The sequence below is a fragment of the Microtus ochrogaster genome, unplaced genomic scaffold (genome assembly GCF_000317375.1).
Source record: "Microtus ochrogaster isolate Prairie Vole_2 unplaced genomic scaffold, MicOch1.0 UNK32, whole genome shotgun sequence".
NCBI classification, from domain to species: Eukaryota; Metazoa; Chordata; class Mammalia; order Rodentia; family Cricetidae; genus Microtus; species Microtus ochrogaster.
This window is the reverse complement of record NW_004949130.1, coordinates 275,322-302,861: the sequence shown is the minus strand read 5'-3', so window position 1 is coordinate 302,861 and position 27,540 is coordinate 275,322. Positions and strand designations below refer to the sequence as shown.

Below are 27,540 nucleotides of genomic sequence, written 5' to 3'. Positions count from 1 at the left end.
GCCCGGCACTAACTACTAATCTTAAAGTAATAAAATAAAATGTGGCCGGGCGGTGGTGGCGCCGCCTTTAATCTCAGCACTCAGGAGGCAGAGGCAGGCGGATCTCTGTAAATTTAAGGCCACCCTGGTCTACAGAGCGAGTTCCAGACAGCCAGGCCTGTTGCACTGAGAAACCCTGCCCAGAAAAACCAAATGAATAAATGAATGAATGAATGGTTAAGTAAATAAGTGAAGTAAAATGTTTTTAAAATACTGGGAAAAATAGTTTCAGCTATAAGTAAATTTCTTTACTATTTTATTACAACTTTCTATAATAACTAAGCATGTACTCACCTTATAGTTAGAAGAAAAATTAAAAACTAATTCAGGCTAGGGAAGCTGGATCAGATGGCTCAGTGGTTAAGAGCACTTACTGCTCTTGCAGAGGATCTAGGTTCAGTTCCTACCATCCATGTCAGGAGACCCAAAACCACCTGAATTCCAGTCCAGAAGGTCCAAGGCCTTCTTCTGGCCTTCAAAGGTACCAGCAGGAGGTGCACATAAGTAAGTGTAAGCACTTACACAAAAATAATCTGCTCTGAAACATTACATACAAAAATTCTCAAACATAACCCCCAATCTAGGGGGAGGTGGTGTTTGACGTTTGATAAGGACAAAAACAAAAAGGAACCTACAAAAACAGAGAAAGAGATCTGGACCCACTGTACTTCCTCTTCCTCCCCACTATCTCTAAGGAGCCTTTCCGTGGTAACTGCCCAACTCCAAAAGCAAAAGCAGGTGAAATGTCCAGATAATGTTGTGACTGCTCTCTGCTTCACTCAAGGGGAGGGGGGAGGAACAGAAGGTTCTATATAAAGCAGTGACCAAAAACATAATCTATTAAATAGAAACACTGAATAATGAAGTCACTGTTGTGAATAAGTATTTCTACAAGTATGCAGACTACACAAAATAAAGTAAATTTCATATACTCTCATATGAAGGTTGTAGGAAAACACTTTCAAGTATTCACAGGAATTGTTAGGAAGAAATATTCAGTGATGCCAGATATGGTGGCTTACACTTATAATCTTAGTACTTGGGAAGCTGAGGCAGGAGGATGACTGGGACTCTGGGAGCAGCCTGGGTTCCACAGTAAAGTCCCACTCCACCCTGAGATACCAAAAGGTGTTTATGGGACAAATTCTTCCCTCAACAGCATCAGACAGACAGATACGCTCTCTACATTTGTATGTATGTATGTGTGTGTGCATAAGATAGAAGCATACATGTGTGTATGCATTTTCCCGTCCTAATAGTAAAGCGGAGTTTTCAGAAAGGCTTAGGATTTTACCTATTCACGTATGTGTTTCTACTTCCAACTAAATACTATGTCCATAAACTATAACAAAAACTAGTATTCCCAAATAGTAATTTTTATCCAGTTTTTTAAAAGTAACAAATATCAAGCATTTGTTTTACAATTTCTCTCTCAAAACTCATATGCTCAAGTGTTTTTAAGTTCATCAAATTTAAGCTACTCTTTGCAATACTAAACACATGCACAAATAAAATAGTGTATTTTCATTTAAAGTTGGCTTTGTCTAATTTAATACTAGATTTCTTCACTACCTAAGATCCTCTTATAAGCCTTAAAGAAAATAAGGTATTTTTTCTTTTTAATTATATGTATGGTGGTTGTGCATGTAGTGCAGGTACCCAAGAAGGCCAAGGACATTGGATATCCTAGAACTGGAGTTACAGGTATTGCAGCCGCATGATATAGGTGCTGGAAAACCAACTTGGGTCCTATGAAAGAGCAGTATGTACTCTAACCACTGAGAAATCTCTCTCCAGCCCACAAGCAAGCTATTTCTACACCTCCATTGCATACAATCTATGGTTATAAACAAGGCCTCCATGCAAATGATTTAACTATGTATGCCCCATCCACAGGCACTACTTTTATCTAATCCCATAAGCAACATAAAGCAATGAGTCTTTCTTGTAAGACCAGGCCAACAGGAATCATCTGCCTTATACTAAAAATGGCCATAATTTTTTTGTTCTAGCAAAAGATAGTCATTTCTTCACCTTCTGAATCTGTCTGGCTCTCTAAGTTCCTCTGAACATCATAATGTGGCCTTGCAGCTTCCACGATGTCATATAAAAGGAAAGGATGCTGGGATAAATGCCACAAACACACAGCAAGCTCTGCTAACAGTCCTACTCAGCCTACGATGCCCTTCAACTTAGACAGCTGAATCCTGTGATGCCAAGCTGACAACCTGACACTAAGTGATGGACACCTACAGGCTAACTATACTACTCTTCATCACAAAACTTATTTAAAAGAGGCACACACAGCTCTAAGAATATGTTGAGAAGCCAGGTGGTGGTGGCACATGTCTTTAATCCCAGCACTCGGGAGGCAGAGGCAGGTGGATATCTGTTAGTTCGAGGCCAGCCTGGTCTACAAGAGCTAGTTCCAGGACAGGCTCCAAAGCTACAGAGAAACCCTGTCACGAAAAAGAAAAAAAAAAAAAATGTTGAGAAAGCCAGCTTTCTGCCTGATAAAAAGATACCGTGTGACTGGGCATGGTAGCACCTGTCTAGAATTCCAGTACTCTGGGAAGCTGAGGCAGAAGGACTGCCACAAATTCCAGGACAGTCTGGGACATAATGGAAGATAAGACCCAGACAAACAAATAAGATGGCATGGACATAAAACATTCACAAATGTGTACGGAATAGTTAAGATTTTTATTCTTTTGCCTTATTTATGCAACATCGCTAACTTTCCAAAAAGACAGAGTATCTACTCTTAGTTGAATGAAAGGCTGAACACACACGGCGGCTCTGCAAAGTCAGGTGGCAGCATACCTGCCTGAAAGAAAACTGCAGGTTCTTAGTGTAACTGCTCCAGGCTGCAAATGACAGAACTCAAATGCTGTACAAGAATGTAAGAAAAAGGGCTCAGGGGTTAAGAGCACTGGCTGCACTTCCAGAGGTACTGAGTTCAATTCCCAGCAACCACATGGTGGCTCACAACCATCTGTACTGAGATCTGGTGCCCTCCTCTGGCGTGCGGGCATACATCGAGGCAGAATGTTGTATACATAATAAATAAATAAATAAATAAATAAATCTTTAAAAAAAGATGCAAATAACCCCCACCAGCTGCAAGTGGACCAAACAGTAGACCTCACATTCATATTCAAGGAGAAAATAAGTCTGTGGCATCTTACGTTCCTGTGTGAAGTAAAAATGATAGACAAAAAAGGCTTTGGGCTTGTTTGTTTGCATTTAGTTTTAAGACAGGATTTCCCTGTGTTGGCCTAGTTGTTCTAGAACTCACTCTGTAGACCAAGCTGGCCTCGAAGTCACAGAGATCTGTCTGCCTCTGCCTCCCAAGTGCTGGATTAAAGGCTTGCATGACAATCACATGGCTAAAAAGTTGTATTGTTTTAAAAAATTTTAAAAGAAGAAAAATTTTGGCCAAACTGAAAACCACTATTAGTATTAACAGAATTCTATATGGTTCTTATCCTCTAGATTCAAATATTTCCTTTTTTAGTTGCTCTTAACTGAACAAATACTATTAATTTCTTAGTCCATCAGAGTCCTGGAATTTAGTTTTCTCAGTCAGTCCTAAAATGGCCCCAGGCTTCACTTCTATTTTTCTACAAATATTTTTACTTTTTGTCCAACATTTTAAAAAAGAGTATTTTAAAGCCTAAATTGTATTCTTTTTGTCTCTAAGTAAAAGAACCCTTTTAAATTACACATCAACACCACTAGCAAGAGTTGCATCTTTAAAGTCATTTACTTTGCTCTTCCTCTTACATTATCAGATATCCATGTAGATGAGGGCATAGCTACCTAAACTGCACTTTAGACTGGCTAATGCCACGAGTCAAAGAAGTAAAAGCAATTAGCTTTTAAAAATTGTACCTAAAGCATGTTTAAGAAGGCTCCAGATGCTGGGTGGTGGTGGCACACGCCTTTAATCCCAGCACTTGGGAGGCAGAGGCAGGTGGATCTCTGTGAGTTTGAGGCCAGCCTGGTTGGTCGCAAGAGTTAGTTCCAGGACAGGCTCCAAAGCTACAGAGAAACCCTGTCTTGAAAAACCAACAACAACAAAAAGGAATGGTTCCAGTCTCTGAACTTCCTCTATTTGTTCTATACGCCAGCAAATCGTCAAAAAAGAAAAGAAAATTTGCCCTGATTTCTCTGTTTAGTGTCCTACTAGGGCTGAGTCTTTTAGGTTGGAAAGATCAGCTCAGTCTTGCCAGTGGCAGGAAGGTCTTCTCTGCCTGAAGGTGTGAGAGGTAATGACAGCACAAGATTACCACAATCTGAATTCCTACTGCCTGACTTTGGTAACAAAGTGGACACTTCCTTTACAGTTTCTGAGCATATTAAATGAGTTCAGAATGCACTGGTCATTTAGATTCTAGCAGCATTATATTATGTATAGGCAAATAAAATACTGTTTCCTAAGTCCTGTCAGAAGTGATTCAGAGCAGAAAAAAATTTAATGAGGGAAAAAGAATTGTAATCTTTAACATATAAACAAGGTATAATAAACTTTAAACTACTGTATAGGCAAATGTGCCAGTCTTCTGTTGTTTAGAGGCCTTTCGCACACTGAACTGAGACGGAGGGTATAGGAGTCTGCTCTGACCTAAGTGTCGGGACTCCATCTGTCACTACTCTCCAGATTCGTACACTGCACATTGCAGTGCTATTTGTAAAGAAAATCGTGTAGATGAAACATCTACAAATTCCACCTTCACTTATTCAATATTCATTAATGAACTATTCTGTGCCAAACACAGAAGGGAAGACTGAGTGGACAGCAAGATGAAAACATGTCCATCGTCCTCAAGAATTCTCCACCAGAGGAAGGATTTTACCAAGCAGGATTTTAATTCCAGGTTCATGCATGCTGGAGTCTGTTCTAAGTGAATGCATCCTCTTCTTATTTCTGAACCCCTTACCAAAACCAAGACACACATGTCCATAGAATGAAATTGCCTCTAAGGGTTACTCATAAATACGTCACTTTGGCCAAATCTACAAAAGAAAAGCTTTCTCTGGCCAAGGGCTTGCACACACTTCGCATTTTAAGCTGAAATGAATGTACAGTGCAAAGTGAACGGTCCATTATGGAAATGTTGACAGACCTACACCACCAGTGGATGCAATTACAACACTGCATTTATTGAAAATTAATGAAGTCCTGGATTTTTATTTATAAAGTGGGTATTATTAGTTTTAGATTGGTTTCCGCAAGCCAATAGTGCAAATTGAATAAGATGACGGGTACAGATTGCACCGATCTTCACTCTTATCCACTGCTTGCAGCCTATGTGCATTTAAACCAAAAACATTTGATATACACTAACTATAAATTATTTCCTTGGAAATCTCTCAGGCATGAAGAAAAAGCCTTTTAAAATAAATTTAAAATATTATATGCTTGATGGTGTATAACCGAAGGTTTAATCTCACCACTAAAGGGGCAGTTACGATGATTTTGCAATAACCCTGCAGACAATAATCAAGACAGCTCCTGTTGTTCTCTCAGTAAAATCTTCGTAAACACAGCATGGATAGACTGTAATTTGATATCTGTAAGATCAACAGCCATACCTCATGACAACTCCTAATATAAGATTTTATTCACCATTAAATTGAGCGTTTTCCTCAGAAGCAATAGAACAGAAAGCACATTATTTACCAGGCATTGTCCTATTAACTATAGATTAGCACAACAAAACAGACATGCTTTCTCTCTAAAAAAAAGTGCAAGCCATAAAGCAGGCTCTAAAATGCAGATTAATTAGCTTTATCAAACTTGAGAAACATCTATCTGTGTCCTATTTCCAATATTATTTTTTCCAATATTATTTTTAAACAACTGATTCCAATTATTTTCTACTACAAACATTAAGAAATAACCCCAAAACAAAGTTAAGTTCAAAAACAAATGTCTCGGTTTCTACTTCAAAATGAGATTAAGATTATTCAATTTTTGTAAATGAAAAGAAGGGATTAGAATCCAACACAGATGCTGACAAAATTTTAGAAAATTGGTACATGTGTAACTCTGAGAAGGGTTAAAGACAATATAAATTAGTATCAAAGACATTCAAAATGGAGATCACTACAATTCAATTACTGCTCTCTCGCTCTCTCCTACACAGCATGCACACAAACACACACATGCACACACTCACACATATACCCCGGTGCATATCGTTATTTAAATACAAGTAGGGACTCCCTCTGTATTTCAGAATTATAATAAAAGCATCTTTCACTCACCAATGCTGGATTTTCTCTTGGCAGTTAGTGACCACCTGTCATGAAAACAGACAACTACTCATGAAAAAAACAGGGCTAGGCATAGAGACAGAAGATCAGCATCAAAAAACTACAGCAGTGTCTTTACAGATTTGCTAACACCTCAGTGGCCATTTTTATTTGTCAAAGGTACAAAGATGGGTATGTTAGTTTTTAAGCAATGCACTTTATCACAGCCCTCTAACGCAGGCTGATAACTGCAGAACAAATTACAGCTTTCCAATTCAGACTTTGGTACAAAACCTGCTTCATAACTATTAGGTGACATATGATATAAGATAACTAGCATTTTGTACAATCTACAGACCATTTTCAATGTTACATATTTTCTAGAATACACAAATATTATATACAACAAGAAACTAATGTAACATCCACATTTCAGCAGGAAAAAAATGACAGTAATGAAAATATTTTATTTTGTCAGCATATCTCCAAATGTTTCCACCTGTGATTTTTAGTCTGATGTATTAAAAATGAATTCTTTTTTCTACTGTTTACAAGAAGAAATACTTGGGATAAAGGGATGCTCTGAACAGTTCATTCCCCCCACACTGAATTGTGATAAAATGGTATGCACTTGACACCCAATTTAAGCTGTTTATAATATTAAAAGAATGGTATTACACATAAAAGTTATGCTTCCCTTTAAGATATTTCAGTAGATTCTCAAATACTAAGAAAATAAAAATAACAATCATCACAGGAAAAAAAATGCAATCAGAAAAAATTACAGTTAAGCAGAAATTTTAAAATTAATACTATTTTCACAAACTGCTAATCACCTATTTTTGAGCTCCCATCCATAAAAACTGTCAAATATTAATCTAGAGTGCTAGAACACATTTTACAGACAGGGAAACTAAGGCACAAAAGGGAGGCCACATGAGGAAGGCAGCAGCACGCCCTAGTTTCAGTTCCAGGTTCCCAGATCAATCCTATTTCTTGATTATGCAGAATGTGTCACACACACCCCAAAAATCACATTTCTTTTAGTGTTGTCACTAAATTCCTCTATTCTAACATTTAATTCAAAAAAACAAAAAACAACCTGTCCTCCCTTTTGGACATTTTAAATAGTAAGGCAGCAATCCCGACCCAAAATACATGCTGTAATCAGATACTCGGCCATACTGCACATTAACTCAGCATAAAAAGTCCCCACAGAATGAAGATCTGCAGTAAGTATCAATCACACAGCAACACTTAATAACAGTGGTAATATATAATAGAGCACTGACTTAACATCTGTAAGAGTCTACTAAAGTCACATCAGTCCGTATCACTGTTTCTGACTTGGCAGGAATTATAAAAGACAAACAGAATTAGATATAAATTGAAAAAGAAAAAAACAAATCTTTGCAAAAAGAAAATTTATGAAGTTTCTATTTAAGAACCCCATTAAGATGAGACCCAAAAACAGTCGGGATGTTTCCAATCCTAACAGGAGTGTTTCCAAGCATGAAGTGAGCCAAAAGCACAGAAAGAAAAGCCCTGCAACCCGTAAGAGCAGAGTGTTCATTAACCTCTACATGATAATCCTTTCGTAGCTGCATATTAACTAGTTACATATTCATAATCATTTACATTATTTAAAGGACCTTCGATGAAATTTTCTAGGCTATATCCATTAGTAATGGTGTTAAAGGTTATGGAAGATAGTCTACTTAATGTTTCCAGGAAGCCTTTTTAATTAGTAAATATGTAAATTTGGCACACACGCTTTTCATGTTTAAAAACAAGTCACTGGTAGCAGGCATGTGTTCTTGCCATCACCCACACAGCTCCTCTGCCTGGTTCTAGTCACGCTTCCTCACTCCCCACCCCTTTTCTTTCCTAAAATAGTCCCCCTAAGCAGACATTCAAAGACAGACCAGCAACAAAACTACTGTACAAGCCACATTCTCACTACCAAAATACTGCTTTACGTATGCAGTCTTCCTGGGTTTCACACAGCATTCACAACACCACAAACAGTGGACAAACATATACAACAGAAGCAGGACCCTGGAAATTAGAGGAAACTATTTCCAAAGAGGCAGATAGGGAAATGCATGGAATAGTGGGTAACGAGTTTCCTGTGACCGAAAGCATAATTATATATGTACACACACACATATCATCAAAAGGCTATTTTTCAAGACTTTTTTTTAATATAATTGCCAAGGGAAAAAATTCTAAAAAAAGACAAAATCCAGATTCAAAGCTGAATGCACCTGAGTTGTAAAATCTGACTTTTCTGTGAAGTTAGTACCAATTTATCTAATTTCTTCTGCCATGCTAACTTCTTAAACTATTAAGTGATGATAGTAAGACAGGGGTCTGATTCTACAGGCAAGTCTCTAAAAATAAGCAAAACAACAAAAGAAAGGTCCCTATAGGTAACCTGATGCCAACTTTGTTTTGTTTTTTTTAAAAAAAAATATTATGCCTGAAAAGTCTCTGTAATGCTTTATAAAAATAGTTACTTAGCAGGCTTGTACTACTAAAATAATTAACCTAGGAAATTCAATATAATAACTAAACATTTATAAATATATGTTAACACAGTAATATAGCAGTAAGGCCACAGTAAAGAAAAGGGGCCCTTACCTGACAAAGCCCTGTTTAAACTATCATTAACAACCCTGTGAATATACACTCATCTGTGTACATTTAGGTACAGACCTAAGACTTCATATGACAGTCCATTCAAACACTTCAATGACACAGATCTTAATCTCTTTGAAAGGAAAGGAAGCATGCTTTCTGAGATGAAATAACTCGTCCCAGAAGTGGCCACATGAAATCCATTCTAAACCACAACTCTCTGACCCCAAGTGCACAAGGCCTTGGACAAGTCTACCTCCAACCTGGAAAAGTGTAACGGTGGCAGGAACATCTGCGGTTACTGCTGCCACTTCTCCATGTCCTCAACACAGCACCCACATGTTCTGTTACAAAGAGTCAAAATCATGCCTGACACACTGCATACTGTAAAAAAATAAATAAATAAATAAATAAATAAAGACAAAAAACTAACAGCTTGTTGTTCTCCTTAGAAATAGATTTTTAAACATTACTTTATAAAGGAATGAGAAGGGAGGGTTTAACATGCGGTGAGCTCTCTTGTGCTTATTTGTTTATGCTATTTATTTTGATAACGGACCACAAGGGGGCATCAACCCATTCGATCTCCAAGTGCAGTACAGCGGCAGGGCAAAGCTGGACTGATGCAGAGAACCCGCAATATTATGTGCACTTCTAACCCCTGATCCCTCTCTCAGGAAGGCTTCGCTTCACTTCTAAAACTGCTTGCCCTACCTGCAACCTCAGATTCTTCCTGCATAGGTTACTGTATCAAGATCAGTTTGGAAGCAGCTCTGCAGGCTGTCCAAATTCATTAGGTCAGCTTCTCTTGCTGGACTTCAGTTTCAAGACACATCTTCCCATTAGGTTGTTTAGCTGCTCACTGCACTGGAGCCAGAGGATGCTAGGCAAGCATGGTCACCTGAGCGCATCCTAAAGGATGAAAGAACCTTTTCTAAAATGGCAGGCTGTCAACTAAGGAGAAAGCTATGTATCCCTACAACAAAGAACTGCATAAAGGAAGTGTACTTTCAACAAAATCAGTAACAATTACAACTTTGCTGTGCTGGTAACACAAAGCCTGCAATCCCAGTACTCAGGAGGCTGAGACAGGGGCATGGAAAGTTTCTGGCCAGCCTGGGCTAACATAGCAAGACTTTGTTTGTAAAAACAAAAATTCAGAAAATTACTCATCTTTTAAATACAAGTGAGTCAGGATGTAGTAAGCAATAGAGTAAAGAGCAATAGACTGAGGGTTGCTGTAGTAAAACCAGCACGGGGGACAAAAAAACAATTCAACTTTGGACAACTTTATAGTTGACATACACCCAAGATGAAACTACCACCAACTCTCTAAATGCTGTTACACCATAGCACTTCTTAAAACACTTAAAATGTTACTTAAAAGTGTTAGCTTTCCTCGATTCTCTAATGCAGGACTGGAAGATATTCTTCCAGTACTCACCCACTCCCCTCACCTCTCCTGCCTGGTGCCTGTCTTGATACCTTGTTTGTCTTCCTTACAGCTTAGGGCTCTTTTCCCTTTTATGATTTATCTCTCACAACCCCAAGTACTCTGGTAACACACACCTTTCTCGTACTGGAAACTGTGGGAATGTTTACATTTACAATCAGTAGCACTTCTAAGAATGAAGGCACTGTCATGTTCCTGGGATTATTGAAATCCACAAGCCAAAAGTTTCAGGAATAGGTTTTATTCACACTTAGAGCTTAGTGTGTTTTAGAGCACACAGATTTAACTTGGTAGAACGCTTGCCTAGCATAAATGGAACCCAAGATGCAATCCCCAACCCAATGATGGGGGCATACACACCCATAATCCCAGCACTGGGAAAAAGAAAATAAGTTTAAGGTCTTCCTCAGCTATAACTAATCTTCCAATCATAAGGCCTTGTCTCCAAATAAGAAAAGAATCTGTTAATGAATGCTCCCTGTAAATATAACATGTGCAATGAAACCTGAGTATTGCATAGCCAATTACAACAATGTGTGGCCATTTTACAGACCTAAGATAACTCTGTTCTCAGTGCTTTGCAAGTTTTATAACTACAAAGGGGCTGAATTGTACTTCTGGATCTGAGGGCTGCCTGGACAGCTTGTATGCCTATTACTTGACTGGGAATATCCATCATTCCATGTCCATTTGCATACCTTTCTATGAAAAGCTACTGTTTCCACAAAAAAAAAAAAAAAAAAGGCCCTTACAGAACTACTTTTGAGCATATATAGCCCCAGAATGGAGAAGGCCCATGCCTGCTGCTACCCAAACCAATTGATTCATTTCAGATGTGAGAACCAAAGTAATTAGAAGGGGTGAGGCGTTCCACAACCAGGAGACATCTGAAACTGCAGGTAACAAAGTAAATGTGCAAGAAAGCAAGCAACACACACACACACACACAAAACCACCCTGACTTCACAGTCAATTTTTGCAGAAATTCCTTTCAAGCATTGCTGTGGTTTACAACTGACTTAAGACAGCCAGTGTGGTAAAACTTGTCACACAGATTAGGATAACATACCTACCAATACACTCAAAGGAAACAATTCATTAAACAATGAATACAAACAGTAAAGGGGAGAGGGTACTAGTAATACGAAAGCAAAATTAAAGCAATCTGAAATTCCATTCTGCACTTTAAGATACACCACTGTCAGTCAGACTGTTGGAAAGCTAAGTTAGTCATACAAGTTCAAAGCTCGCTAAGAACTGGAAACACCAGATAAATAAGAAAATCACACTTATCAAGGGAGCCAAGAATTGTCAAAGTAATAGAAGAGGAACTAGGAATTTAGAGGGAACTGGGAAACGAGAGCTGATCCCCATGAAGTGGTTTTAGGCAATTCTGTGCCTAGGCAAGAGTTGAGCATTATGGCTGGCCCTGAGCAGACATCCACAGCTGAGGACAGAAGCAAGCAACAGAGTCTGACAAAGCAAATAAACAAAATGAGACCTGTGAAGATGTAAGCTAGTTTCCATTCAAGGACACCTGTCAAAGCCTGAAGCTAAAAGGGCTAAAAAAAATTAAAAATAAAATAAAAAATGTAAAAAAAAAAACAAAAAACAGCTAAACCAAACCTTTGGGAAGAGGTAGAAATGAAACAAAAACTAAGGAGTTCAGAAGGTTCGAAGAAATGTAAACAAGCTGTCCTCTCAGACAAAGTCCCAAAGGAACTAAAACTAGCACCACTCACTGCAGCAGACACTTGGCCCTCATGCCATTCAGCACCTGCCAGGAGGAGGCTGACCTTGGCTTCCTCATACTCTGCCTATCTAAAGGCAGGTGAGGCCTCTCCCAAAGGAAGACACCATCTTCAGACACATCTACCAACCCTGCATTTAACCTAAAATGACTACAATGCCACAAAATAGAAGCACATGACCTGAGAGCAGGCAAAAGAAAGGAAACAAAACAAAAAGATAACTATCTGGACACTGGTGTCAATAAAACAGGGTACTAAAATTAGAATGCACATGTCAGAGAGGATACAAGAAAAGATGGAAAAGTTAAGAAAAGACAGGAAAATTTTTACTGGAAAATGTCTTTTGAAAAAAATTAAATTTAAATAAAAATGCTATGGCTGTGGCTCTAGCTCAGTGGCAGAACACCTGCCAAGCAAGTGCAAGGCCCTAAATTCTTTCACCAGACAGAAAGGGGAGGAAAGAAAGGAGAGAAACAGACAATCAAAAAGAAAAATCAAACAACTGAAGTTTCTAAAAATACCAGAGCCAACATTAAACAGAGACTATGCAAAACATAAGTTAGTATTTCTTAACATCTGGACACATGATATAGTTAGTTATGAAAACCAAGAAAAAAAATTGGATATAGCTGAAGGTGAGAAAGATGGCATAAGCTTTCAAAGGAGCAACAAAACTTAAAGTTAGAGCTAACTTCTGCATAAAATGCCAGAAACTGCAGACAACAAAATAAAATCCAGAAGTGCTGAAAAAGATAACTGAAGAATCTAGCATTGGTAATACATGCACAGCAAAGACATCCTCCAACGTGAAGGAAAATCTGAAAGATTTTCAACAATTAACTGAGAATTCCACACCAGATTTTCATTCTTCATTAACAGAAACACAAATGAGCTTTCTTCAGCAGCACACATGCAGAAACTCCAGAGCAACTTGAAGTCATGCAGGTCACAGGGGTGGGGGTCAAGATGAGTCCTCGCCATGTGCAACAATTAAATACAGCATTACCATGAACAAAATGCACACCAACAAAATGTACGGAAGCAATAATCAAGATGTGGGTAGGAGCCACGGGAGCCTTGAACCTTTAATCCCAGCACTCAGATGGCAGAGGCAAGTAGATCTCTGTGAGTTTCAGGCCAGCCAAACCTATATAGTGAAACTCAATCTCAGTCAATCATTATGAGGAGGAGGGGAAAGGAAAAGAAAAGAAAAAGAGGTAGAGTAAGTACATGAATTCATGCTGAACCCGGATAGTAGAAACCTAGTATAAATTTGTAGCACACTGAGTATTAAGGTACACACAGTACACTGTACTAACAATGTACCTCAATGGTCCATTAAAAGACATTAATAGGCAAAAGTAACAATAAAGTTATATTTAATTCATCTAAAGTCAGCATAAAGGGGGAAACAGTAAAGAAACAACAAGAAACTAGGTAAAACAGAATGACAGTGAGAGACCACTTCATATATCAGCCTGGCCATCATTTAAAAGACAAAACAGAAAGCAAGTATTGTTGAGGATGCAGAAAAACTGGAGCCACTGAGAACTGCTGCTGGGAAGGTAAGTGTAGAGTCATTGTAGAAGTCATGAGGCAGCTCCTCAACCCCAAACACAGATGTGCTCTATGATATAGCATTTTAACTTCTCACTGCACCCAAAGTAAACAGCATAAATGTGTCTATAGCAGCATTATTCACAACCTTCAAAAATGGAGGCAATACAAGTGTCCACTTATAAAAAAGTATCATATAAAACAACTTCTAATACACAGTAGAATACAATGAAATACTGCTTATCCTTAAGAAGGAGTACTAATTCTAGACCTGGATATGCCAATATGCTAAGGCAGAAGAATGAATCCCAGGCTACTCTAAAACACAAAGTGAAACAAACCCGGAGATCGGGGACCTCCTTCCCAGATCCTGTCTCAAAACCCAGACAAGGCTGGAAAGGTAGCTCAATTGGGTAAAAGCATTTGCCATACAACCATGAGGACCTGGGTTTGAATTTCTAGAATCCACATAAAACCGGTCCTGAGTTCCTTGCTCGTGCTCCCCCTCCTTCTGCTTCTGATTTGGACCTTGAGATTTCTGTCCGGTGCTCCAATGTGGGTCTCTGTCTCCTTTCATCGCCTGATGAATTAACCCATCATTTTTGAAGTGACCTAACTGTTCCTAAATTTCCCCTAGCTGTCCTTAAAAAAGGAGCCTGCATGCTCCTCTCAGGGTCGTCACCATTTTGTACAGGTAAACAATCCCGCATATACTGGTATAATAATCGTTCTTTGCTGTTACATACTATTTGAGACTGGGGTCTTCCTTCAGCGTTTCCTCGGACCCTACATATTCAGCACCTCACGGCAAACAGACACTGTCTCAAACAAGGTGGAAGGCAAGGATCAACACCTGAAGTTGTCCTGACCTCCGCAAGTAAACCATGGCATGTGCATAGCCACATTCATAAACACATGGAAAGGTATACACAAGTACACACCATACACACACAACAAAAGGGGAGACTATGATAAATGCTACAACAAGCATGCTTTGAACATATTACACAAATCCAACAAAACAGGGCAAAACTATATGACTGCTTACATGAGCTACCTGGGTTAGTCTAACTCAAAGACAGAAAAGCAGAGTGGTGTTCATCAATGGATGGGGATAAGATAGAAAACAGAGTTACTGTTAAATGCCACAGTCTAGCTTTCTAAGAATAAAAAAAAAGGCTTAAAGACAAGTGATGTCCTTTTTACCACAAATTTTAAAATAAAAAGTAAAACAGAAAAATGATAAATTTCAATAGCATTTAGACATAACTGCTCTAAAAGAAAAAGATGTCAACTGAAAATTAAAACCACAACTACATGCTATTATAAGACACATACTTCAAACGGATACTGAAGTTAAAAATGACATCACAAAAGACATACTAATATCTAATAGAGGCAATATGAAAACAAGATCATCTTCAAAGATGGTAAAATAAAATTTCAAAATGGTAAAGAAGTCCACTGACCAGAAGTTACGACAATTCTAAACTGTACACAGCAAACATTACAGCTTTATAAACATAATGAAGTTGATGATACACATCTCTTGATAGCCCAAAGTACCAGAAAAAAATGGCCATAAAGTACTTGAACAAAACATTCAACCAACTGGAGCTAGCAGAAGAGATACTGAAATCAAAAACTAAGGAATTAAATCTATCTGCAAAAAGAAAAGAAAAAAAAAAGTATTTGCCAAGAAAAGACCATACATTCACCCATAAAACAAGAATCAAATTCTAACTTTGCAATTATATGTTCTTTGACCACAGTAAGATTATATATGTGAGATACCTAAAGTAATAAGAAAAGAGCAAAATGCAAAAGACCTAACAAAAAGTAGATATTAATGATCTTTAAAAACAAGGAGAAAAAACCTTAAAGAAAAATTAAAAGCAGAAATTTATGAAGGAGAAAGCACACTTACAAAATAGAAAAATCAACAAAGCTTAAAGCTGATCCTTGAGACAATTTCATTGCCTGATAAACTCCTAGGAAGACAAATAAAATTATAAATAACAGTAATTTTAAAAACCACTTCAAATTACTGGTTTTAAAAAGACAGGAAATAAGCCGGGTGGTGGTGGCGCACGCCTTTAATCCCAGCACTCGGGAGGCAGAGGCAGGTGGATCTCTGTGAGTTCGAGACCATCCTGGTCTACAGAGCTAGTTCCAGGACAGGCTCCAAAGCCACAGAGAAACCCTGTCTCGAAAAAAAAAAAAAAAAAAAAAGACAGGAAATAATATCATATGTATGAGATATTATATTGTATAAATATATATCTTATATTTATACACACGCACACAAAAAAGGGGAAATGGTGTAGGAGGTCCTTCTATCTGTTATCCCGTCCAGCAGGATACAAACAGGAGTCCCTAATAAACCTAGGGGAGAGGAATGGAAGAGCAAGAGACACAAGAAATGACGGCAAGACAGTATTTCTGATCAAACTGCCATTTAATATTTCCTCAGAAGCTGTTATATCGCAAACAGGCAAAAGGGAGGGGAGATGTGTCAGGTCTGCTGGAATTCAGGCCTAGAGACGTCCCTAGCTGATAAGTAAATACTGAGAGTCTATGATTGTTGACTAACAAAGGAAAATGCTAATGTTTTCTAAAAGCCTGGTCCCTGCAGGTCTCACTAGGCTAATGTCCTAGGTCGAACTTGTGAACTTAAGATGGCTGTAAACAAAATGCAGATCTCAAAATACAGGTCTTTGCTTCCCGCAATCTATGTGTTGCTTTCATTGGTTAAAGAAACTGTCTTGGCCTGTTGATAGGGCAGAACTTAGGTAGGCAAAAGACAGAACTGAATGCTGGGGGAAGAGGTGGAGAGAAATGCCATGGATCCACCTAAGACAGACACCAGTTAGAATCTTTAAGCCACTGCCATGTGGCAATATACAGATTAATAGAAATGGGTTAAATTAATGTAATCGTTAGCCAATAAGAAGCTAGAGATAATGGGCCAAGCAGTGATTCAATTAATACAATTTGTGTGGTTATATCGGGGCTAAGCTAGCTGGGCAGCTGGGATTAGGTCCCCCTGACTACACACACAGACACACACACAATCACTTTCCTAAACTTATACAGTAAGAAATGGAAAACCTGAATAGCCCTTTAAAAAACAAACTTGTCTATGTTTTTAAATCTCCAATCTCTAGAAACTGTACTAGGCCCAGACCATTCCATTAACAAATTCTTCCAAATACTTGTTATACATACTATCAATAGGGGTAGAGATGACTCTGCAGGTAAGAGCACTCGCTATTCTTCCAGAGATCTCAGTTCAGTTCCCAGCACCCACACTAGGTGGCTCACAATTGCCTATAACTCTAGTTCCACAGGATCCAACAGCTTCTTCTGGCCTCTAAGGCCACCCGCATGTATGTGGTGCACGTAAATTCATGCAGACACACACACACAAATAAATAATAAATTTTGAGAAAACAAATGCTGAGGGGGGTAGGCATAGTTAGTGAGAATGTACATTAGTGCAACCACTATAGGAATAAGCAGAGATTACACTTACACACACACCAAAAAAAAAAAAAAATCATGTTCCAACTATGCCACTTCTTGGTATGTAACCAAAGAAATCAAAGACAGCATATAAAAGATACATACTTAGCCTTTACTACTGCACTAGCCACAACAGTCAAGACATGGAGTCAGTGTGATCATCAACAGATGACTGAATGAAGAAAATGGTACAAAAAAATACTATTTGAGGTAAGGATGTAGCTCAATTGGATGTAGCTCGCTTGCACCACCATGCAAGGCCCTGAGTTCAATGCCCAAGACACCATGAAACCAGGCATGCAGGCATAAACCTACAATTCAAGAACTCTCGAAGTGAAGAAGAAGATCAGAGACTTAAAAGTCATCCTTAGTTACACAGGCAGACCCTGTCTCAAAAAAGACACTATTCAGCACTAAGGAAGAAAAAAAAAATCATGTTGTCTGCAAGAAAATGCATGGTATCATCATGTTAGACAAAACAGGCCAGTCAGACAAATTTTACACAGCTTTTGTGGGGTTTTGGGATTTTTTTTTTTTTCATATGGAAACTACAGATTGGGGTCAGAGAAAAACACCAAAGCAGAATGGAGACTATTGGGGAAGAGGAAAGGAATGGGAGCACACAAGAAGGTAGTCAAGGAGACAGAGAAAAGTACATTATATAAAGGAGGAAAATGGCAGTGAAACCTGTTATTTTATAACTTTGTACAACAAATACTGATAACATGAAAATTAAATTTAAAAGTTCAGTAACAGAAAATGATGACTACGTATACAATAGAGTATTAGATGACTATAAAATAGGCTAAGGTATCTCTAGGAGCTAGAACAATCCCAGGTATTACGTTTAATAAGATAAACAAGAAGCTAAACAGACTGTGCTACCTTCTGTGTAAGGAGGAAGGATGGGATAAAGGGGCATATAATTATACTTGTTTAGTGAGGTAAATCAGAAATAAAATAGTTATCTATAAGGGTATAGAGATGAAAATAAATTTCTTATATAGTTGTGATTTTGAACCATGTAGTGTTTTATATATCACAAAATTGAGAGATTAAAAAGTAAATACTAATAAACTCAACACAATACAAAAGTTCACCTCAGAAGAGTCCATTCTGGAAGAGCTAAAGAAACTATAGAGAAAATCCTGCATTTTAGGTTTTCAAGGTGCCTCAATGTAAAGTTGTGCTCGATGAACAAACCTGGCAACCCAAGCTCAAGCCTCAGAACCCACAGAAAGAAAAGACTCCACGAAGGTGGACTCTGACCTCCACGCACATGCTATGGCACAAACACATACAAGAGTAAATAAAAACCTAAAAGAAAATTTAAAACTTCTGTGCATTAAAGGACACTATCAAAAATATAAACAAAAAAAATCAGGAAAAATATGTAAATTACATACTAGAGTTTACTATCCAGATATACAGAATTTTTCTTACAACAAATGACAAATCAATTAAAATACAGGCAAAGGATATCAATAGAAATTTCTCCAGTGGACACACAAATGGAAAACAGGCATGTGAAGAGTTGGGCAACATCCTTAGTCATTAGAGAAACAGGAAATATAAGCACAGATTCCTCTCTAAGCCTATTAAGACAGCTATAACTGAAAAGGTGGAAGAAGTGTTGACAAGGATGTCAGAGACTGCATTTTCATATACTGCTGGAGGGGATATGATGTGCAGCTCCTACAGAAAACAGTGACTCCCACTACTACAGGATTCAACCACTCTATTACCAGGCGCAAATGCCAAAGAACTGAAAACGGAGACAGAATAACACTGTTCACAACAGCCAAAGGGCAGAAAGAACCTGAGTGTCTACCAGATTAAAGGAAACCAAATGACCCACAGATGCACAATGGAATATTACTCTGTGACAAGGGGATTAAGTTCTAACCCAACACAAACCTGGAGGTGTCAAGAGAAATAAGCCAAAAGCTTAGCACAGATAGATGATCTCAATTGCATGACAGACCTAGAATACATGACTCCTAAGAGAAAGCAAGCTAGAGATTGCTAGAGAAGAAAGGAAGCATGGAGCAGCTATCTATGTTTCTGGCTACAGCCTCTGAGCGCAGAGATCAAAGGGTTTAGGAAACAATGGTAAGAGTCAGGCCAGTATCACTGAAGTACAAGTGGTTTAGATGGCAAAACTATCCACAAAAACTAAGATGGCTGGAATGAAGATCTCTAAATTCTGCTACTTCTTCTTGACAAGTCTTTAAGCTTAACACCAAAGCTAGGCAAAAATCCTGAAGATACAAATGGGTTTAAAAGCAGGCCAGCCTGGGCTACACTGGAAGACCTGTCTCAAAACAAAGAGAAAACAACTTCAACATCAGAATTATTAGACTCCTTTCAATAAGTTACTCATAGTTTTTCAACTCAGAAAAAAAGCATTTTCTAAACCTGACTATTCAATCATTAAAGCTCTCAGAAAGCTGTTGAACAAACTGGGGTACTGGTATATGTCTACAATCCACCGACTTGGCACAGACAGGATTGGAAGTTTGAAACTAACCTGGGGTAACTAGTAAAATCCTGTCTCAAAATAGAAAATTAAAAAGCACTAAGGGATGTAACTCCGTAGTAAAATACTTGTCTAGCAAGCACAAGACACTTGGTTCCATCTCCAGCACCACCAAAAGTCAAAAAGCGAAATACCCACAAAAATCACCTCAGTCTTTAATGGTTATTCTAGATAGTTAATCCTAAGGTCCACTATATAAGCTACATTAGGTCTTACACTAGAGATCCTAGCAGCACCAAAGGCAGGAAAATAATCAGAAAGTATAGTTATATTTTATTTGTGTTTTAATAAATAAAGCTTCCCTGAAGATGAGAGTGCAGAGCTAAGCTACTAGAGGCCAGGGAGTGGTGGCACACAGGTTTGATCCCAGGACTCAAGGCCATCCTGGGCTACACAAGATTGAATCTATCTTAAAAAGAGAAACAACTCACACAAAGGTGCTCCCATTACTTGGGATCCCACATCTTTAATCCCAGCACTAGGGAGGTGTAGAGAGAGTGATATGTCTGGGTGTAGATGGGTATATAAGGCAGGAGATAAGAGCTCACTGCAGTCCACGGTCACTTGGAGGACAAGATCATCCCCTTTGTCTGAGCCTTGGTGGATAGACACTTGTCTCTAGTGGCTTGGCCTCTCTGCTTTTCTGATCTTCAGCTTGAACCCCAATATCTGTCTCTGGGTTTTTATTACTTGTGCTACAAAAAAAAAAAAAAAAAAAAAGCGTAACGATTAGAAGAGACAAAGCAATCCTGAATAACTATCACTAAATTTACACTGCCAGGTACTGAGAGAATTTCTAGGGCCAGCGAGATGTCTCAGCAAGTTAAAAGCATTTGCCAGGAAAGCATGACCACCTGGGTTCCATCCTAAAACCTACAAATAGGTAGACGGAGAGAACAAACTCCACAATGGTGTTGACCTCACATACACATCAATGCATACATATGTGAGCACATAGAGAGTAATAATAAATAATTTTGGGAGGGATAACTTAGGAAGCCATAATGATTACAGCAGAATTCTGGCTACAAGAGAAAAGCCTTCAGAACAGACTTGAGAAATCACACCCATCACCTGTCATAACCAACATGACAAGAAGTGAAAACACAACCATCCCAGGTGAAGAAGTAAGCCGTCTCAATCCCTTAAGTGTACCCAAATCAATAATGAACAGATATCTGCTCTCAACATTCAAGTTGGTGTGACGAGGATATGCCCAGAACAAACAGAACTAAGATGTAGCTCGGCAGTAGAGAACTTGCCTACATGAGCACAGCCTTGGGTTCTCAAGCAAACAGAGGTTAATTTACAAAGGACATAAAATCAAGAATTGTAGTCATCAAAGGACAAGATTATAAAATGTTAACTCAAGACTCAGATCAGCAAGAAATTTATAATCCATAACTGAAAATGTACTCAAAATGTAATCAAAAACATATGAACAGGGGAGGGGAAACTGTGGTCAGTATGCAAAATAAACAAAAAAATAATTTAAAAATGTATGAACAGTTACTATGAATCAACTAGAATAAGACAAAAATCCACAGAAAGTAAAAAGGCAACCACTGGCTATTTTCCTTGGAAGAAGTTAAAAGTCAAAACTGCTCAAAAACACTTGAAAAGATAATCAACCTCACTAATCACTGGAATGAGAAGCAATTATGAAAGAGAAGGACAACACCTAAGTAATTAAAATGTAGAGAAGCTGGGCCGTGTACCACAGCTGGCAGGCACCAAAGGCATACATACCCCATGAGAAGTCTAGGCAAAAAGTACAAACTGCCTAAATTATCCTACTAGAAAACAGAGAGAGCTCATAGATTCCAACATGAACTGCATAACCAGCCAGCACCACACCTGGCACAGACAGAACAGACTCCCTGAAATGTGAGCTTGGCCCTCCCACTCTTCTCACATGCATGACTAAAGGATACTTAAACAAAGATCACATGTTTCAGTCGCTTCTCCTCTTGCAAAAATAAAACTCAAAACCCTTAGTGAAGAGACCTGAGAGTGCTCTCAGCCTGACTCACTACCATCTGCATAAAACTGTCTCCAAAATGTCTTCCACACAGACTCACGCCCACATACTGGGGCTTCTCATCTATGTAACTGCACTATACCCTGACACGTTACTTATAAGGGGCATTCCCCACCAGTCCTTGCCTCCCTGAACTTTTCTGCTTATCCTCATCAATCACTACCATCAGACAAGTAAACGTGCCTTCTACGCATGTCTTCACTAGAGTGACATCTTCATTTGAAACTGTGAACTCAGCACACCTCGTTGGTAGTGTTAGGTGACTGAATCCTGTGACTTGGATTCCAATTACTGGTGTCCACCCAGTTGAAAGAGTTCCTTAAACCAACAGGAAACCAACACAAAAATGAAAATCTCCCATTAAGCTAAAGTAGATGTTCTGCTTTAAGAAAAGATTAAAATATTTACTTCCACTGCTTTTAATTCTCCAAGATTCTAGTATATGGAGAGTATTCGCCAATTCAAAACTCCAAGCAATAATTACCTCATGCCCTCAGTGGTAAAGAACTTACCCTACTGATCTTCCCAGCCTTACTTACTGTTGTCCTGAAAATGAGCCTATGGAAACACACTGCACCCCAGTTCTTTTAGATAATAAAATCTCAGTATCTTTACTAGTAAAACATGTTATCTAGAAATATGAAACAGCTATCCCAGAAATATGGCCTTAACCAAGAAACCAAAATTTCAACATAATGCTAATTCCAAACAAGCAGATTTGGCAAGACTTTCATTCAAGAAACCTGTGCAGAGTAGCCTGAAATACTTTATCACTGCCACTGATGTTAGGGAAGGCGGGAGGGCATAAGAACCAGAAACACTTCACCACACTGGAAAGGAGGGGAATCCAGTCTGCATAAGCTCTGTGTAGCAGACACCTTTCTATCAAATCTTTATACACGTGGCTTACAAGACTGATCTACATGCTGCACTGAGAAGGCTGAGGCAGGAGAACTGCAACAAGTTCAAAGCTGATCCAGGTTACATAAACAAAAAACAAAATAAAATACAACAAAAGATAATCTGAGCTTCTCTCTTATCTTTTGTCAGAAATGTCAAACAGTATCTTCAAAGAGAAAAGGAAAAATAAAAACCGAGTGATTGGGAAATGTTTTCAAAACATTAAATGAATACTAGGAAATAAACCTATGTAACTAGTATTCAAAACCCAGCCAATACTTATTTTTAAATCTTAGAAACTGGTTAGTAATTAAGGCTATTATAATAAACATGTATGCACAAAAAATTAAATTTCCACACCTTTATTAAAAAACTGAAATCTTCTAACTTTACAAACTTTTGTGGGAAAATGCTACCATTATCCTTTGTGGCAATTTTTATATAACGTGAATATTTATATAAATGCCTAAGCAAAACAGGACCCACATCATACCCACTGTTCTGCAGTTTGCATGCCTGTTCAACATATGCATGATTATTTAACCACCTCTCCAACATACAACGTCCAGGTTTCTTCCATTCTAAACAAAAGCAGAGAAACTCTTAAGTGCCTTTTTGCCAGCTCAATAAAGGATGGAGGAGAATGAAAGATAAAGAGGCAATAATAAAATCCATCATGACTTTGAATGCCAACCTAACAGTTTAACTTAAAAAATAAAGACTACTAGTTGCATATACCCATAGTCCCAGCCCCTAGAGGCTAAGACAGAAGGAATAAAAGCCCCAGTGACACCTACTTGGGGAGGCTGGGGCAGCAGGATCAGAAAGGAGATCATGACCATCCCAGTTCAAAGCCAGAATGGCTCATGAGACATTGTCATAAAAGAAAAAAAAAAAAAAAGGACTAACACAAGTTATTTAAAGAGGGGGGTGAGGGGCTGACTGTTCTCACCACTGATTCCATACATGAAGATTATTAATATACTTAACCCTGAGCCTGTCCCTTTTCTCAGACGCTGTCACTCCCTGGGGATGGGGCTCATTCATGCTGTTAGCCTTTTTTTCAAGCTGCCAACTTTTCATTCTTTGATTCCGTGCCCCAGTATCAACCAGGACCAACCAGGAGAAAAGGATAAAACCTGGTCCACTTAGTGGGATTCCAAAGAAAGAAGGGCAATGACAAGCATTATCTACAGCCCTTCTCAAGCTAGGTTCAGAGAACTGCTCCCTAAGCCTTTATGTAAGGAAATCAGGTAACTTTCTGCAACTAAAGGCCAGCGAAGTAGATGCCACCATCAAAGCAAGAAAAGCTATTTTGTTGAAAGTTTAATTCCCTCTCATGGAACCCACCCAGGGAAAGGCTAAGGGCTTAAGTACATCTGACTGACATAAAGGACACTAGATGTCCACTCATAGGAAGCTATGACATTTTTCCCTTTACATTCAGAATGGCACATGTTTCTACTTTCACCTGAAACAGCAGAACTGTTAAAACTGAATTGGCTTTAAAACCTAAACAAAGTCCCTCACAAAACTAATAATTCACAATTTACAAAGCAAAGCAAAGTCTAGCTGTGCTAAACTCCAATTAAAACACAGCTATCTAGGGCTGGAGAGATGGTTTATTATGCACTAGGAGGCATTTCACATAACCAAAACAGATATGCACATTTATTTCCTATGTTAAATTAATATTAACACAAGACAGGAATGACAATGGTACTGGGGTCCATGTCCACTGAAAATATCCAGTCTCTCACTGGATTTTATAGCCACAGGTACTCTCAATATGATACCACAAGAGCAAGCTGTTCAGAGCACCCCAAAAGTACCCTTTGTATTTCACTTCACACTATCATCAGAATAAAAAGCAGAATCTACTTTTTAAAAATGACACACAAGAGGAAACATACTGGTCAGCATTACTCACACTTTACACTATGAGGGCAGAAGGGTTTTCCATGTGGACTAAAGGCAGTGCTAACACCATCTACCCTGGTCCATTTCCCATTTTCACAAGAAAGGTAAATTGTTTTGTCAAAATAACAAGACTTTATTTAGGAATTTTTTTTTCTTCCTTTCTTCTTCCCATCTATTTTTTTCCTTTTTTAAATGTTTCCTTTTTTTTTTATTTTTCTTTTTAAAAAATTAAGATGAAGTCAGATCTGATGTCACAGTATATAACTCCACCTACTTGGGAGGCTTTAAGTCCAGACTGGGCTACAGGAGGAGTGCAAGCCTGGGCAACTTAAAGAGCCTTTGTTTCAAAAATTAAAAAGTGGGCCGAGCCAGGCAGTGGTGGTCCACGCCTTGTACTCGGGAGGCAGAGACAGGTGGATCTCTGTGAGTTCGAGGCCAGCCTGGTTTACAGACTGAGCTCCAGAACAGGTTCCAAAACTACAGAGAAACCCTGTCTTGAAAAACACAAACAAACAGGAACAAAAAAAGGGGGGGGAACCTACCTTACCTAGAACCATAAATAAATAAGCAAGTAAATGTTTGTCTGTCTTGTAACTTAAATTGCATTAAACCAGATTAACTTTTAAACTCCCACCTTAAAGAACAAGTTTAAAACCTAACAACAGCTGCATTATATATCTGGGAAAAAATGGAAAGTCTAATGTAAAACAAAAAACAAAAAAAAAAAAAGGAAGTCAACAAAGTAGGAAAACTCCTACAATTTAACAGGTGGTTTCCAAGCCAAGAGGGATTTCTTGAGATATATGAAATCCTTCGTGTAGTTAACCTCAGTATATCGTAATCACGTTTTATAGACTTTACATAGGTCTATTCATTAAGAAAAGTTTGGGCTTCACAGGAAAACTTCAAGCTTAGATGGGGGAGCTCACGAGGCCCCACCCCTAACTGAAGAGTTACTGTATGACCGCAGCTAGTGTGTTGCCCATGCTCCCGTGGCTGGTCCTACCCATGCACATATGAGAAGCACTAGCTGAACTGCGTTATTAAAAAAAAATGAAAAACAACAACAACAAAAAAAAGGCATGAGTTCTGGAAGAGGGGTGTGTTGCAGGGAATGTAAGTTGGAGGCAGGAAATTGATTGTATATACATGTACGAAATTCTCAAAGAATTACAAATAAGTAACATGAATAAAGTTTAAAATAAAAATATTTAAATATAAAAAAATGGAGCTTCTCAAATTTTGATGGTTCTGATAGAACTTCCTACCTCTGATACAACATGATACCTCTTAATATGACATGGGACGTTTTAAGCAAATTAAATGTCGCTTTTCAAAGAATTTCAAGGCTCTTCAAGAGAGGGAATCAATTTGAAAAAACTACTGTACCCACAGGACTTTTTTGTTTTGATTTTTGGGGTTTTTTTTTCGAGACAGAGTTTCTCTGTGGCTTTGGAGCCTGTCCTGTAACTGACTCTAGTAGACCAGGCTGACCTTGAACTCAGAGATCCGCCTGCCTCTGCCTCCCAAGTGCAGGGATTAAAGGTGTGCGCCACCACCGCCGGGCCCACAGGACATTTTCATACTAACCAATTAAGTCATAGTTCTTAACTCGAGCCCACTTCCTTACACAAGAATCCCATCGGAGGTGGAAAGCATGTTCCTCTCCTCTGGGAAGCCTCGTTATTAGATGCTTGAAGTTAAAATTTAACAGAAAGGCCTCTCTCTTTTCGACAACTAAACCCCAAAGCTGGAAATGCACAGGAAGTGCATCATCACCAACGTAGTCAAACTTGGACGCTCAAATGAGAATCGTGTGTCCGTGCGTACGCGCACGCGTTTGTGTGTGTGTTTTAGCAACATTCAAGCCATAGAACTAAGAGGTAAAAGGAGTGACCACTTCTGTTTACAGTGCAATCCCCCCCCACACACTAAAAAATGGAAATTCCCAGGCTCTCGAGCCGCATTTAGCTTCAACACTTGCTCTCAGTTCAGGGTCAACAGACTGCCTTATCCCCCTGCATCCTCGGTAATCCCCACGCACCCCTCCTGGTGAAGGTCAAAGGACTCCAGACAAAAGACAACAAATGCACGTGACAAAAGTTTCTCCCTCCCCCCCCCCCCCCCCCCGGCTCCCCGCTGGCCCGAGGCTGCGCAGCTCCCGCGTGGCCGCCTTAGAGGCTGCCTCCGTAGCGGCCGTAGGCGGAAGCCGGCCAGGACGGAAACCTAGCGCGGCCTGTTACCTTTTCCTGCTCCTCGCGGAGCCGCGCCACCTCTGGGGCGCGCAGCGGCGCGGGGGCCGAGGCCTCGGAAAGGGACTGGGGCTCTGGCTCCGGCTCGGGCGGGGGTTCCATGCCCGGCGCAGAGGCCTCAACGAGGCGAACAAGTCCTAAACAAGTGTTTATAGAGACGGCGTGGCCGGCGGCTGCCCAGCGCCCGTGCGCTCGCCCTCATGCACCGTGCGCCGCGCTCTGAAGAGGCCGCGCTCGCTTTCGCCGCTGCCCCGGGGGCCGCTGCTCGCGTCCGGGCTACCCGAGGCCTCATCTCACACGCGCATGCCGCCGCCGCTACAGCCCCCGCCGCCTCGGAGCAGCAGGCCCTACACCAAGAGCGCCACGCTCTTCTCCCGCAGTAGGGGCCCGGCCAAGCGTCCCGCAGCAGCCGCGCCTCCTCCGCGCCTCCGCGCACGCTCCGCCCTCGCCCCGCCCGCGCAGCACGCCGGGAATCCCTCAGGCCCCGCCCTGATGGGCGGAGCTATGGTGGGGCGGGCCGAGGGGCGGGGCGGAGGCTGAGCGGCTCTGGAAGCGCGCTCGGCTTTGAGGGCGCCAGTCCCTGCTCACTCAGTGCAGCCTGTGGTGGTAGGAACTTAATTCGTGCACTGAGGCTGTTTCATAAACTCATTTAATTTTATCGA

The 27,540-nt window shown here is 39.6% G+C and overlaps 1 protein-coding gene across 1 annotated transcript in view; it reads right to left on the bottom strand.

The window, feature by feature from the left end:
- The window catches only part of Uri1 (URI1, prefoldin like chaperone), a 57,661-nt gene extending 30,345 nt beyond the window's left edge, over positions 1–27,316 (bottom strand). The window contains exons 1-2 of the mRNA XM_005368406.2: positions 26,870–27,316; positions 6,313–6,347 (exon numbers count right to left, since the gene is read on the bottom strand). Coding sequence (XP_005368463.1) covers positions 6,313–6,347; positions 26,870–26,980 — 146 coding nt within the window. The 5' untranslated portion in view covers positions 26,981–27,316. The remainder of the gene's footprint in view (positions 1–6,312; positions 6,348–26,869) is intronic.
- Between the last annotated feature and the right edge of the window lie 224 nt (positions 27,317–27,540).